The sequence below is a fragment of the Maylandia zebra genome, linkage group LG10 (assembly GCF_041146795.1).
Source record: "Maylandia zebra isolate NMK-2024a linkage group LG10, Mzebra_GT3a, whole genome shotgun sequence".
NCBI lineage: Eukaryota > Metazoa > Chordata > Actinopteri > Cichliformes > Cichlidae > Maylandia > Maylandia zebra.
The window spans coordinates 344,883-359,786 of NC_135176.1; the positions used below are offsets into that span (position 1 = coordinate 344,883).

The window sequence follows — 14,904 nt, forward strand, 5'->3', positions numbered from 1 at the left end:
ATTGATTGATTGGTAATTTATTTCAACATGTGAACAATATACAAGTACATTTAGAAAAGAAATGAGAGAAAAAAAATATACTATACAAATTACATACAAAAAAACATTCTGATTAATTTACATGTTGAAAGGGAGTGGGAAGAAGTATACACTTATTTAATCCCACCCCTGTCCCATAAATTATCAGTGAATATTTAGTCAGCTTCCTTACTGATATAATTTGTAATAAAAATAGTGAACAGATTTCTGATATACTATATACTATAATATCACATCATGAATTTTTTGTTTGTTTTTAAATAGAGACATTCACTTAATTTAAATATTTTCCTTTTCTTTATAGATCGAGAAGATCATATTTTTATAACTCTTTTTGAACAGTTTTATGTTTGGACATTGCTTTAATTCCATATTCAGTTTGTTCCATAGTTTCACTCCTTGAACAGAAACACAAAAGCCTTTTCTTGTAGTACGTACCTTCATTGTTTTGAAGTTACAAAAACCCCTTAAATTATAACTTCCTTCTTTCAAAAAAAACATACTCTGAATATTACCTGGCAGTTCTTTATTTTTTGCTTTGAATAGAATTTGTGCTGTTTGGAATTTCACTATATCGTCAATTTTCAATATTTCAGACTGCAAAAATAGTGAGTTTGTATGTTCCCTATAACCTGCATTGTGGATGATTCGAATTGCTTTCTTTTGAAGAGTAAAAAGTGAATGTAATGTGGTTTTATAGTTATTGCCCCAGACCTCTGCACAATAGCTTAAGTATGGTGAAACCAGTGAACAGTAGAGAATATGAAGTGATGTTCTGTCGAATACCTGTTTTGCCTTGTTTAGTGTTGCAATGCTTCGTGATACTTTGGAATGAATATATCTTACGTGAGCTCTCCAGTTAAGTTTTTCATCTATTATTACCCCCAGAAATTTATTTTCACTGACTCTTTCAATATCAACACCATGTATTTGAATCTTTGCATTTGTATTTAAACTACTATTTCCAAATAACATAAGTTTAGATTTATTCAAATTTAATGATAATTTGTTTTTATCAAGCCAGAACTTCACTTTACTTATTTCATTAGTCATATCCTCCAATAAATTCTGCAGATCATCACCAGAGCAAAAAATGTTTGTATCGTCAGCAAAGAGAACCATTTTTAATACTTTGGACACTTTACAGATGTCGTTAATGTACAAGTTGAAGAATTTTGGACCCAAAACTGACCCTTGGGGTACACCACAAGCAATGTCCATACATAAGGAGCAACCACCATTTATTTTCACAAACTGCTTTCTGTCACTTAAATAACTCCGGACCCAATCTAAAACTACCCCTCTGACACCATAACGTTCCAGTTTTCTTATTAATATTGTCATGATAGCTGTGTGGCAGGCAGGATGAGGACCCAAAATGCAAACTCACGGACTCAAAATCACAGCTTTAATGCTGGAAGGCAGATCACAAGAAATACAAAACTTAAACCGGGAACAATAACTAATACTTGCAGAGAGACACAGGGAAATCCACGCAGCTATGAGGGAGACTACGACACAGAACTGAGGGAGACGCAGACATAAATACACAGAGGGTTAACGAGGGAAGTGGGAGCACACGGGGAACACAGCTGACACAGATAATCATAACGAGACAGGGCAGGAGTGAACACAACATGACGCATACTGACGAGAGACTGTCAAAGTAAAACAGGAAGTACAGAGGTTCAGACAGGAGGAGAGAGCACGGGGAGAACACAGACATAACAGGCTGGGGAAAACATGGAATAAAACACGAAAGGGGACAAGGGCTCATGAATACATAGAGGGGCACACAGGGGGTGAGAGTCACAAAGGGAAAGCACACAGGGAACCACATAACAGGGCAACTCAGGAAACAGAACCTAAACAGGGAACTGAATACAAAAATACAAGAGAACTAAGAATACTGGGCCAACACGGCCCAGGACCATGACAAATATATCATGATCTATAGTGTCAAATGCCTTTGTCAAGTCTATGAATAACCCAGCCACATATTGCTTTTTGTCTATGGAATTTGTGATGTATTCTATTGAATCTAATAGTGCCGATGATGTTGATCTGCTTGATCTGAATCCGTACTGACTCTCAGTGAGTAGTTTATGTTTATCTATAAATTTTTCCAGTCTGTTTTTAAACAGTTTTTCAAGAACTTTTGAGAATTGAGGTAGTAAAGAGACAGGCCTGTAGTTTGTGAAATGGTGTTTGTTCCCAGATTTGTATAGAGGTATAACTTTTGCTATTTTCAATCTGTCTGGAAATCGACCAGTTTGAAATGATAAATTACAGATGTATGTAAATGGTTTTATAATAGCCTCAATGACTCTTTTAACCACGATCATATCAATATCATTACAATCCAAAGATTTGTGATTTTTACATTTTTTGACAATTTCAAGAACTTCATTTTCATCAACGGCTGTGAGAAACATAGAATATGGATTTCTGTCAATCAGTGTATCGGGTTTTTCCTGTGCTTTCCCAGGATGAGTGATTGTTCTTGCTAAATTTGGTCCAGCAGTTGCAAAGAATTCATTGAGACTATTTGCCACAACATCCATATTGTATTCTTCATGGTCATTACAAATGAAATACTTGTAGTTCTTTTGTCCAGTCCCACATTTTATAACACTGTTCAGGATTTCCCATAATCTTTTATTATTATTTCTATTTATATCTAATTGCTTCTTATAGTATTCCTTTTTACTAAATCTAAGTATATTAGTTAACCTATTTTTATATCTTTTGTATCTGATTTCAGCATCTTTAGTTCTCGTTCTTAAGAACTCTCTGTATAGAGCATTTTTCTTTATACATGCATTTTGCAGACCTTTTGTTATCCATGGACAGTCCATATATTTCTGTTTCCTACTATATTGCTTTATTGGACAGTTGGTATTGTACAGTAATGTAAATATTCTAAGGAATTTATTATAAGCACTATTAACGTCCTGTTCCTGATATACTTCACCCCAGTTTTCCTTCAATAAATCTTTTTTAAATGCATTCATTCTTTCTTCTGTTCTTACTCGTCTGTACTCTTTTTTACTGTCCATTTTATTGATCTTGTAATTCCTATCATAGATTGTAAAAATTGGAAGATGGTCACTTATGTCGTTAATCAGGAGTCCACTTACAGTCTTATTTTCAATGTCATTTGCAAAAATGTTGTCTATGAGAGTTGCACAATGTGATGTAATCCTGGTAGGTCTAGTAATTTTAGGGAATAGATTCATACAGTGCATTGTGTTTATAAATTCCTCAGTGGTTTTATGTTTTACTTTGCTTTAGCTGTACTATAAAGGAGAATTGAAAAATAAATATCACAGTTTAAAGTTACAAGGTTAAAGTTAAAATACCATCATCTTCACATTTGCATTCAGAAATGCTTCAGAAATGACATTTAAAAACATTAAACTAGTAAAGTTATTAGTAAACTTACTAACTCCTTGACCCAGACTGGGCACTGAACCTTTTTCCCACTGGGAACCATGGTATCTAAGTTGGAGATAGTAATTTTCATTCTTGCCACTTCTCATTCAGCTTCAAATTGAACAGACCTGATGACAAAGGGGACCCACCGAGTCCAACACCCACCGTTAATGAGTTATTGCCAGCAATATGAACCAAGCTCTCACTATGGTTGTACAGGAACTGAATGGCCTATAACAACAGGCCAGACGCCTAATGCTCCCAAAGCACCCTCACACTCCTCACAGGAGACCCTGAGAGATCCGGGCTTTTCCAAACCTACAAAGATACACTAGGTACAAGATACATGTTCTAATGAATGCAAGCAACTATTTGACTAACATGTGTGTCTCACCTGCTCTTGCTCCATCTCTGTTCTGTCCTCATTCTCCATCTCCCTCTCTGTTCCTCTCTCTCTCTCTCTGTTCCCCTCTCCCTCTCTGTTCCTCTCTCTCCCTCTCTGTTCCTCTCTCTCTCCCTCTCTCTCCCTCTCTGTTCCTCTCTCTCTCTCTCTCTCTCTCTGTTCCTCTCTCTCTCCCTCTCTGTTCCTCTCTCTCCCTCTCTGTTCCTCTCTCCCTCTCTCTCTCGGGTTCCTCTCTCTCCCTCTCTGTTCCTCTCTCTCTCCCTCTCTCTCTGTTCCTCTCTCTCCCTCTCTGTTCCTCTCTCTCTCCCTCTCTGTTCCTCTCTCTCTCCCTCTCTGTTCCTCTCTCTCTCCCTCTCTGTTCCTCTCTCTCCCTCTCTGTTCCTCTCTCTCTCTCTCTCTCTCTCTCTCTGTTCCTCTCTCTCTGTTCCTCTCTCTCTCTCTCTCTCCCTCTCTGTTCCTCTCTCTCTCCCTCTCTGTTCCTCTCTCTCCCTCTCTGTTCCTCTCTCCCTCTCTCTCTCGGGTTCCTCTCTCTCTCTCTGTGCTAACTAAAAAGCCAAACACTAACATCATCAAATATATAGTTGAATCCAGATATTTACAAACTCTTCAGCTAAAAACACTTTTTTAATTGTAACATCAAATCAGACTAAATGTTTATTTTTTTTAGATTGATAAATATAAAAACATATTTGTTAACTTTAAGAGTAAAGAGAGAAACTATCTGTATTTCTTAATTGCAAATGGCACCAAATTGTATTCAAACTGAGCCACACTTATGGAGCTCCACAATTCTTTTCCTGGTGTTTTGGTTGACATCTCTTGATGTTCCCATGTCACAGAAACAGGCTCTGTGTTTTGCCTTATATGCATCCACAGCTGTGCCACCAGTTTACTCACATGGACTCTACAAACCAATCAGAAGCTTCTTCAGCTCAGAATGGAATCGTCTGGAGTTTCTTATTAATTAACAATAAACTTAGTGTATATGTACTCCTAAATTTGATGAAAGTGATAAAAAAAATAGACAGCTCTCTCTCTCTTTATTCTGACATTTAACTAATTCAAAAGATATTTCAATATTTATTTATCTGAAACAAAAAAGTTTAGTCTAACTTGATTTTTAACAGTAAAATAAAAATGTTTTTGTTTTTTTCCCCAACAGTGTATATAAATATCTGGTTTCAACTGTGAATATACTGCTGTGTATTGAAATTCCTCTTGTTTTGCATAGAAATATATTGGACAACATACAAAGCATAATATACAAAATAACATTTACCTGAGTTTTTTCTTTGAAAGAAGCCCCTCATGTCCATTGTTGTGTACATCAGTGCATAACTGAAACCGATTGAAGGTGCTTTATTTAGCCGTGGAGGGTAACAACTGAAAATATTAAATTCAATTCATCCATCCATCCATCCATTTTCTTCTGCTTATCCGAGTCCAGTTCGCGGGGGCAGCAGCCCAAGCTGAGAAGCCCAGACCTCCCTCTCCCCAGCCACCTCCTCCAGCTTGTTCGGAGGAACACCAAGGCGTTCCCAGGCCAGCCGAGAGACATAATCTCTCCTGCGTGTCCTGGGTCTGCCCCGGGGTCTCCTCCCGGTGGGACATGCCCGGAAAACCTCACCCAGGAGGCACCCAGGAGGCATCCTTGTCAGATGCCCGAACCACCTCAACTGGCTCCTTTCGATGTGGAGGAACAGCAGCTCTACTCTGAGTCCCTCCCCCTCCTCCTCCATATAAATTATGAACAAAATCGGTGACAAAGGACAGCCCTGGTGGAGCCCATCACCCACCAGGAACAAGTCCGACTTATTGCCAGCTATACAGACCAAGTTCTTGCAACGGTTGTATAAGGACTGAATGGCCCGTAGCAATGAGCCAGACACCCCATACTCCCGGAGCACCTCCCACAGGAACCCCCGAGGGACACGGTTGAATGCCTTCTCCAAGTCCACAAAACATAAGTAGACTGGTTGGGCAAACTCCCATGTGCCCTCGAGTATCCTCGAGAGGATAAAGAGCTGATCCAGTGTTCTACGACCAGGATGAAAACCGCATTGTTCCTCATGTATCCGAGGTTCGACTAAATTCAATTCAATTTTATTTATATAGCACCAAATCAAAACGACAGTCGCCTCAAGGCGCTTTATATTGTACAGTAGATCCTACAATAATAGATACAGAGAAAAACCCAACAATCATATGACCCCCTATGAGCAAGCACTTTGACAACAGTGGGAAGGAAAAACTCCCTTTTAACAGGAAGAAACCTCCGGCAGAACCAGGCTCAGGGAGGGGCGGGGCCATCTGCTGCGACCGGTTGGGGTGAGAGAAGGAAGACATGATAAAGACATGCTGTGGAAGAGAGACAGAGGTTAATAACAGATATGATTCAATGCAGAGAGGTCTGTTAACACATAGTGAGTGAGAAAGGTGACTGGAGAGGAAAAACTCAATGCATCATGGGAATCCCCGGCAGCCTACGTCTATTGCAGCATAACTAAGGGAGGATTCAGGGTCACCTGGTCCAGCCCTAACTATATGCTTTAGCAAAAAGAAAAGTTTGAAGCCTAATCTTAAAAGTAGAGATAGTGTCTGTCTCCTGAATCCAAACTGGAAGCTGGTTCCACAGAAGAGGGGCCTGAAAACTGAAGGCTCTGCCTCCCATTCTACTTTTAAATACTCTAGGAACAACAAGTAGGCCTGCAGAGCGAGAGCGAAGTGCTCTAATAGGGTGATATGGTACTACAAGGTCATTAAGATAAGATGGGGCCTGATTATTTAAGACCTTGTATGTGAGGAGCAGGATTTTGAATTCTGGATTTAACAGGAAGCCAATGAAGGGAAGCCAATACAGGAGAAATCTGCTCTCTCTTTCTAGTCCCTGTCAGGACTCTTGCTGCAGCATTTTGGATTAGCTGAAGGCTTTTCAGTGAGTTTTTTTGGACATCCTGACAATAATGAATTACAGTCGTCCAGCCTGGAAGTAATAAATGCATGAACTAGTTTTTCAGCGTCACTCTGAGACAGGATATTTCTAATTTTAGAGATGTTGCACAAATGGAAGAAAGCAGTCTTACATATTTGTTTAATATGTACGTTGAAGGACATGTCCTGGTCAAAAATGACTCCAAGGTTCCTCACAGTGTTACTGGAGGCCAAGGTAACGCCATCCAGAGTAAGAATCTGGTTAGACACCATATTTCTAAGATTTTCAGGGCCGAGTACAATAACCTCAGTTTGATCTGAATTAAGAAGCAGAAAGTTAGCGGCCATCCAGGTCTTTATGTCTTTAAGACATTCCTGCAGTTTAACTCATTGGTGTGTGTTATCTGGCTTCATGGACAGATAGAGCTGGGTGTCATCTGCATAGCAGTGTAAATGTATGCTATGTCTTCTAATGATGCTGCCTAAGGGAAGCTTGTATAATGTAAACAGAATTGGTCCTAGCACTGAACCCTGTGGAACTCCATAATTAACCTCAGTGTGTGAAGAGGACTCTCCATTTACATGCACAAACTGGAGTCTATTAGATAGATATGATACAAACCACTGCAGTGCAGTACCTGTAATACCTACAGCATGCTCTAATCACTCTAATAGGATATTATGGTCAACAGTATCGAATGCTACTGTCACGGTCAGTGATGGCAGACCGTGGAGTTGAGGAAAGTAGGGCCCAAACGCTAGACTCTTATAGTGAAGGACAGTGGATTTATTTATGGTGAGTGGACAAAAACAACAACTATGTACAAATCCAGCACTGTAGCTCCTGTGGTGATTCCTCTGTGAATCCCATACCGTGCACGTGTGCATAAACAGTGAAAAAGTGACGACTCCAAAACCCAATTTCCCCTCGTGACGACGCTCCTCGCTCCCGACTCCTGGTGACACAAAACACACACAGCTCAGCAGGAAACCCACAGTAGCGATGTCGTTCACATAAACACTCATCAACGGAGGTACTTTACAAGTTTGCTATAGAATAATCCCGTGCTGACTGGAGCTCGGCCACCTTCTTAAATAGGACGCTCTTGATGAGGCAATCGGCTGCAGCTGGTGAAGGCTAACGAGCAGCAGGTGTGGCAGCTTCCAGTGCGGGAACACTTCCAGTTCGCAGTCCCCCTCAGCGACCCAAAACATCCGGGAGCACACAGGGAGAAGGAGGACAAAAAAGGAGAGAAAACCACCAAAAACACACATAATAACAATAATCATAGTCCACACTGCTCAAGGACACTGAGCAGCAGCGCCTTGAGAGCGGTGTATTTCCTTTGGCCAGGGGGATTCTGGAGGAGGGTCATTGGACAGCGGAGTCCAATGAGGCCAATGAGGCCACCACATGTTTTTCATGTCGTCAGATAAAATTCCACAAAGAGCAAACTGAGCTTCGACATGCACGAAAATTGAAGGAGGGTCGTGAAGCCAAAAGTCCTGTACTTTAACTACCAAAGCAAACGCAGGTGCAGGCAGAGGTGGGAGTCTGGCAGCCACAGATGCTTCTGGGAAAGGGCCGGTTTCCTCTTCGGGCCTCAGCATGTTCGTCTCAGGGGTCACCAATGTGGAGGTACGTAAGGATGACACAAGACCTCATCACGTTTTACTCCAACTTTAATTTCAGCTTCACACAACTGAACTCACAAGGCAGAAAACACCTCCTACAACCCAAAAACATTACCCCTCCCTCTTCCCTTCTCACTGGATGTGAGTGGAGTCCCCTGGTGGTCCCACACAAAGCAAACAAAAAAAACTCTCAGACGGAAGTTTTTAGGTCCTGTGACTTATGCAAGCACCACTACATAGTTCTTTCTGCAGTGGAGCTTGATCCAACTAAAAAATACAATATTTAACGTCCATGGCCACAAATTAGTTTGTGGCCAACAGTATTTTACAAACTGCAATCAGACTGTGTTGCAGGTATTTTTGCATTTTCATGTAAAAGTGAACAATGGTAAGAACTGGTCCATGAACCTGAATTAAAAACTTTCAATAAGTACCTCTGAGACTGTGCATCATATCCAAATCTGTAAAAACCTAAACTTTTGTCAGAAAGTAAAACTACAGGTGTTAACAGATGTATGTGAGATTGTTAGGTTGTTAAAAGTATACTGAAATATACTTTTAACAATCTAACAATCTCTCTCTAAAACCTACAGAGGTAACTGTGTACAAATAAATGACACCAGAACAAAACTGTTTTTATATTGCAGAAATTCTTCAAAAGTTAAGTTGCTGAAAGTGTTTTGTCACAGTGTGAATGGAGTAAGTTGAGGAACTGGATTTTTCTTCTACACGGCTTGGAAGGCCCTGGTTTGAGCTGGTTTGATCATAACAGCAGTGACTGGGTTTGGAGTGAGAGGTAGACATGGAAGTGGGTGCAAAAGATGTTCAGGGATCTTGGGAATCTTCTGATGGCATTCAGGTGGAGACTGTGGGAAAGCCTGGCAGTTCTCGTTAAGGGCAGCCACAGCAGGAACAAAGGCATGCTGACATTTAGGTCCCAAGTTGTGCACCATGGACTGGGTGGAGGAGGTGCCCGAATGGGAACTGCCAGAGCGAGATGAGGAGAGGGAGTTGGGCTTCACTAGTTTGGCTTTGGGAGCTTCTGCATCCTCCCTGAAATGAGAACATAGCTGCATGATTTACTGGCAGGACGAAACTGAAATTGATCATGAAAGTTTAGCTTTAGTAAAGTAGAAAGTATACTTTTAGTAGAAAAGTACCAGTCAAAAGTTTTAAAACACCCCAATTTTTCCAGTTTTTTATTGAAAATTATGAAGTTTACTGTCACATTGCACTCTGTAATGAAGCATAGTACAAATAAGCAACTGGAGTCAAAAGAAAAAATTCATGGAATCAATTTGTAGACCAAAATGTGTTCTAAACCAGCGGTCCCCAACCTTTTTTGCGCCACGGACCAGTTTATGTCCAACAACATTTAAGGTGTTTATTTAAGGTGTCATGGATAAATTCACCAAAATAAAACCAGTACCGGTACCAAAAAAAGAAGATTTATTCATAACACACGGGAAAAGACCCAGGGAAACCAAGTTAATGATAAAAATGATTTTAAAAAAAGTTCATCTAAAACCAACTCGATGGGGTTTAAGTCTGGAGACTGTGCTGGACACTCCATGTTTTCAAGTTTTGGGTCATCATCTTGCTGTAGGATGAACTCCTGACTAGCTAGGTCCATACCAGAGGCTACTGCATGGAGCTGCAGAGTGCTGTGGTAGCTGTTTTGGTTCAGGGTGCCTCTCACTCTGTACGAGTCACCGACCCTGGATCCAGCAAAAAGCCCCAGACCATCACACTTCCTCCTCCGTGTTTTTTTTTTTTTTTTTTTTTTTGTTTGGTTTTTTTTTTTTGGATAATTTAATTTTAAATTTTTAAAAATATAAAACAAAAACAAACTCCAAACAAACAATAACAAACAGGCTCAGATGTGTTACAGAAAAAACAATTAATTCAGACAAACATGCACTTCACAAAACACCACATTTGTATTATGGACATCATGTCTGTTACCCACAACTGAAAGAAAGGAGGAGTGGGGGACTTCCATTCCCTCAGGATTAACCTCTTGGCAGCAATCAAACCTAGTTCCAATAGCCGTTGCACTGTAACCAGGAGTAGCTCTGACGCTGGAGAACATCCAAAAATTACAAGCTCAAGTTCAGGTTGTAGAGGTTTCATACAACAACAACGTACCTTCTGCCAATCTACACCTGTCACACATTGGGGAGATAGAAGGATAAATCTTATGCAGTCTGATCTTAGAGTAGTGTAATTGGTGGAGGATTTTAAATTGAATTAATTGGCGTCTACTCTTCAGGGAGCAAGAATGGATTTTAGACAGACACTTACTCCACATAGATTCAGACACCTTCATCCCCGATTCATTCTCCCAAGCCTGCCAAATCCCAGCAGTATGCACCATGATAGAATCACCAAATAACTGTACAATTTTTGTGATGTCTGGAATCAGGTTGGCTCTTGAGTATTTCGTAGATGCCATGTTCTGACGGTAGAGTTGCAAACTCTTTAAACTTGGATTGGACATATCGCCTGACCTGCAAATGCCTATAAAAATGTGAATGTGGCAGATTATATTTTCTTTTAGTTGGCTAAAAGGAGAGAATTTGTTATCAATATACATATCCTTAATAGACACTAAACCCTTTTCTCTCCAGCCGTGATAAATGTTATCTTGCCAAGGAGGCATAAAATCGTGATTAAAACATATTGGTGTCTGTATGGAAGTGTCTGGCAGTGCTAAAAAACTTATAACATGATTCAAGATTCTAATAGTTTGTTTTAATACAAAACCCAGACATTTATAAGAATCTAATTTTCCAAGCTTGGTGAATAACATAGGGAACACAGGGAAGAATTGTTGACTGATACGGCTTCCATTCTAATCCACAATAGGGGAGTCGATGCCTGGTAATCCAGGGAGTCCTGCTGCCAGAACACTAACGCTCTGATATTAGCAGCCCAGTAGTAGTTTTTAAAAATTGGCAGGCCAAGCCCTCCATCTCTCTTGGATTTCTGCAAATGCACTTTAGAGATTCTGGCCCTTTTGCCATTCCAAATATGGGACTGAATGATTGCGTCCAGATCTTTGAAAAAGGCCATTGTATGATAAATGGGAAGAGTTTGAAATCATCTTGATTGAATTGATGCGTCCAATCATTGACAAGGGCAGTGTTTTCCAATATTCAATGCTTTGCTTTAGCCCTGACACATACTCAGTATGGTCAGGCCAAGGTAGGGTAGAGGATTCTTAACTACTTTAAATGGATCTTGCAACATAAATTCTGATGAGCTATTGTTGGAAAGAGGCATAAACTCACTCTTTGAACAGTTGATGATAGTTTACCGAAAGGTGATCAAGCTGAGGAGCAAAGGAACTGATTGTTCAGCACATTGGTTCTGTGTAAATCAATTTCACCCAAGAAATGAAAGATTCACCAAATCCAAATCTGACTCAAACATGTAAGGCCACTTGACCTGATGTGCATACAGGGCCAAAACAGAGGCTCCCTTACAATTTTTATAGTCGGAATAAATTATATTGAGTAATCGCCTAATGTCAAAATAGGAAAGTCTACCAGGGATGAACCCCGTCTGGTAAGGATGAATAATGGATGCCAAATGTTTATTTAATCTAGTCGCCAAGATTTTGTAATTTTCTTACTACTAAAATTTTGAAGCGCTATCGGCCTAAAATTAGCAGGGTTAGTCCCATCTCTTCACTTTTTCAAACTGAGAGCAATATTGGTTTTCCACAAAGTTTTAGACAATTTTCCTTCATTTTTTGAGTTGCGCAGCATCCTAAGCACAAGTGGTGCAAGAATGTCACAAAATGTCTTATAGAACTCTGAACCAAAACCGTCGGGTCCCACTGTTTTGCCATTAGGGAATGAATTTATAGCCTGGACAACTTCCTGAAGAGTAAACTCAGAATCGAGATAATCCTGGTCAGAGCTCCTCAGTTTAGGTAGTGGGAGAGAGTTGAAGAAACCATTAAGATCGGATTGCAAGACATGCTTAAGAGAATATAAATCACTATAGACCTCACTGAAACAACAGTTTATATCAATAGGGTTAGTTAGCAGAGTTCCTGTTTTAGATTTGATGCCGCATATGTCTTGATCTGGTTGTAGGGACTCAAGCGCAGAGCGGTTAGATGTCTCCAAAATACAGTTTATTACGGCTCCAGTGCACAATATATACAGTGAAGGGAATCCAAAACTCCAGGGAATCACAGGGTAGCTCTCTCACACTCACTCACGTCTTCTTGCCCACACTCACACACGTTCACACGGCAGGGAGGTCGCAGGTCCGGGGGGGGGGGGGGGAAGGTCTGAAGCAGAAGAGAAGGGAAGTCACAAACTAATCACAAATCACGAAGCACAAGTCCACAAGAGCTGTGAGAACACTAACGTCAGTAGTACAATCATCCAGCGACGAGAGGATCTGTGTTCCAGCCTCAAATAGTGCTCCCGGTAATGACAGGTGATTGTTGTCAGGGCAGGCCGGGCAGGCAAGGAGACCATGACAGCATATTGCTCTTGAACACCCTTAAGCTGTCGTGCAAGCAGCGTACCAGGTTTATCTCCAAACTCAAAAAAGCTTTTGTCGCAAATTCCAGAGTAAATTGCTGACTAGGCCACTCATAATGCCATTATATTCATATTTTAATTTCAGTATCTCTTTATAATCCATAGACGATTTAGAGGTTTGATACATTCTTTCCAGGACAGGAAAGCTATTGATTTCCGACAGATGTTTCTCTCTTTCTCTTTTAAGAGCTGAAGTGTAAGAAATTATCGCACCCCTCAAAACAGTCTTCAGTGCTTCCCATAAAGTACAGGGTGGGCCATTTATATGGATACACCGTAATAAAATGGGAATGGTTGGTGATATTAAAGTCCTGTTTGTGGCACATTAGTATATGTGAGGGGGCAAACTCATCAAGATGGGTGGTGACCATGGTGGCCATTTAGAAGTCGGCCATCTTGGATACAACTTTAGTTTTTTCAATAGGAAGAGGGCCATGTGACACATCAAACTTATTGGTAATGTCACAAGAAAAACAATGGTGTGCTAGTCACGTGGATGATCTATCTAAGAAGGGGTCAAGATAACAGTTAAGATCTCCAGCCACATTATATTAGAATCGTTGTTATTAGTGATGGGATTTCCGGCTCTTTTTAGAGAACCGGCTCTTTCAGCTCCCAACCGGCTCTTCAGGTTGTTTTGTTGCTTTAATTAATTTATTATTAACAAAAATATAAAATTATGCACAAAAGGAATTACTAATGTAAAAAAAAAGTGGTTTTATTTATATATGTTTATATATAAATATATACGGTGGCCCCTAGAGACAAAGCACGTACAAACTCCAAAACACATTTCTAGCGTTAACTGAATTTCCAAAACAGAGCTACCTAGATCACTTAAATTACACAATTGAAAGCATATGTGTATTGTTTGTGTATTTGTATACAAGCACTCAGATATATTCAAATAATTTAAATCTGGTCGTTGGTACTTCCTGGCTTGTAAATATACTCATATATTTATTCACTCCACATAAAATGTAATAAATAAATCATATTATACAAAAACCAACTATTCACATTTCAACTTTTATCTATTTAAATTTTCAGCTTTTACCTTTTAAACAAATTTAAAGTGAAACAACACAAAACACTGCAAACCACAACACAATTAAATATAAATTAAAATATGAAAACAAAAAAGATGCACATTCTCTGTCATATGGGCCTGCATGAATAAACTTTCTGAATCCTTTATCATCCGTATCATCCGGGCATTGTGATTCCTTTAAGTGAGGTTCACAATTTGCCCAGCAGCCTCGGTTTGGTTTACTAGGGATAGATGCATGTCATTTTTGGGAGCAGCGGTGTGGGCGGGTGATAGGCGCTGGGGTATTGTTTTGTTTTGTGGCTTAGATGCATGTATTCTATTTGTATTCTATTGCACTTACTTAACTAATATAATTATATATATATAACTATGACACATTACCAGATGATCTTACTGAACTATGTGCTTTCTGGAAAAGCTGATCAGCGCTAGTTTGTATGCAAACTGTGGATTGACAGTTAGCATACAGATAAAGAAAACAAAATATTTTTTAAAAAGTCAGAAATTAGCAACAACACAGTGCAGTCTGTTTGATAGTCCACAGCGTGAGGCACAACACAAACTAAAAGCTCGCTCACCTTATTAGACAAAAAGAGAGAAAAAAAAGAAAAAAGAAGACATGCAATCACAGCTGATAGGCAAGTTACTCCTTCTCTGTAGCACTATATGTAACGCTGGCGAGCCACCTCTGCTTGTTCTGGATCATTGAAAACCTCCGGAACATCCTCATCTTTCTAGTGCACACACAGCTTTGTTGGGTACCATAGCTGGAATTTAATTCCATCTTCTCTCAGGGCTTGCATCACATTCCGGAAGGAACAGTGCTAGCTCATTACTTCGCTGGT

At 39.9% G+C, this 14,904-nt stretch overlaps 1 protein-coding gene across 2 annotated transcripts in view; it reads right to left on the reverse strand.

Annotated features, from left to right (window-relative positions):
- Window positions 1–8,345: 8,345 nt before the first annotated feature.
- LOC101470995 (CXADR-like membrane protein) overlaps window positions 8,346–14,904 on the reverse strand; it is a 112,890-nt gene continuing 106,331 nt past the window's right edge. For both annotated transcript variants that reach the window (XM_076888850.1, XM_076888851.1), the window contains one exon: window positions 8,346–9,496. In XM_076888850.1, coding sequence (XP_076744965.1) covers window positions 9,169–9,496 — 328 coding nt within the window. In that variant the 3' untranslated portion in view covers window positions 8,346–9,168. The remainder of the gene's footprint in view (window positions 9,497–14,904) is intronic.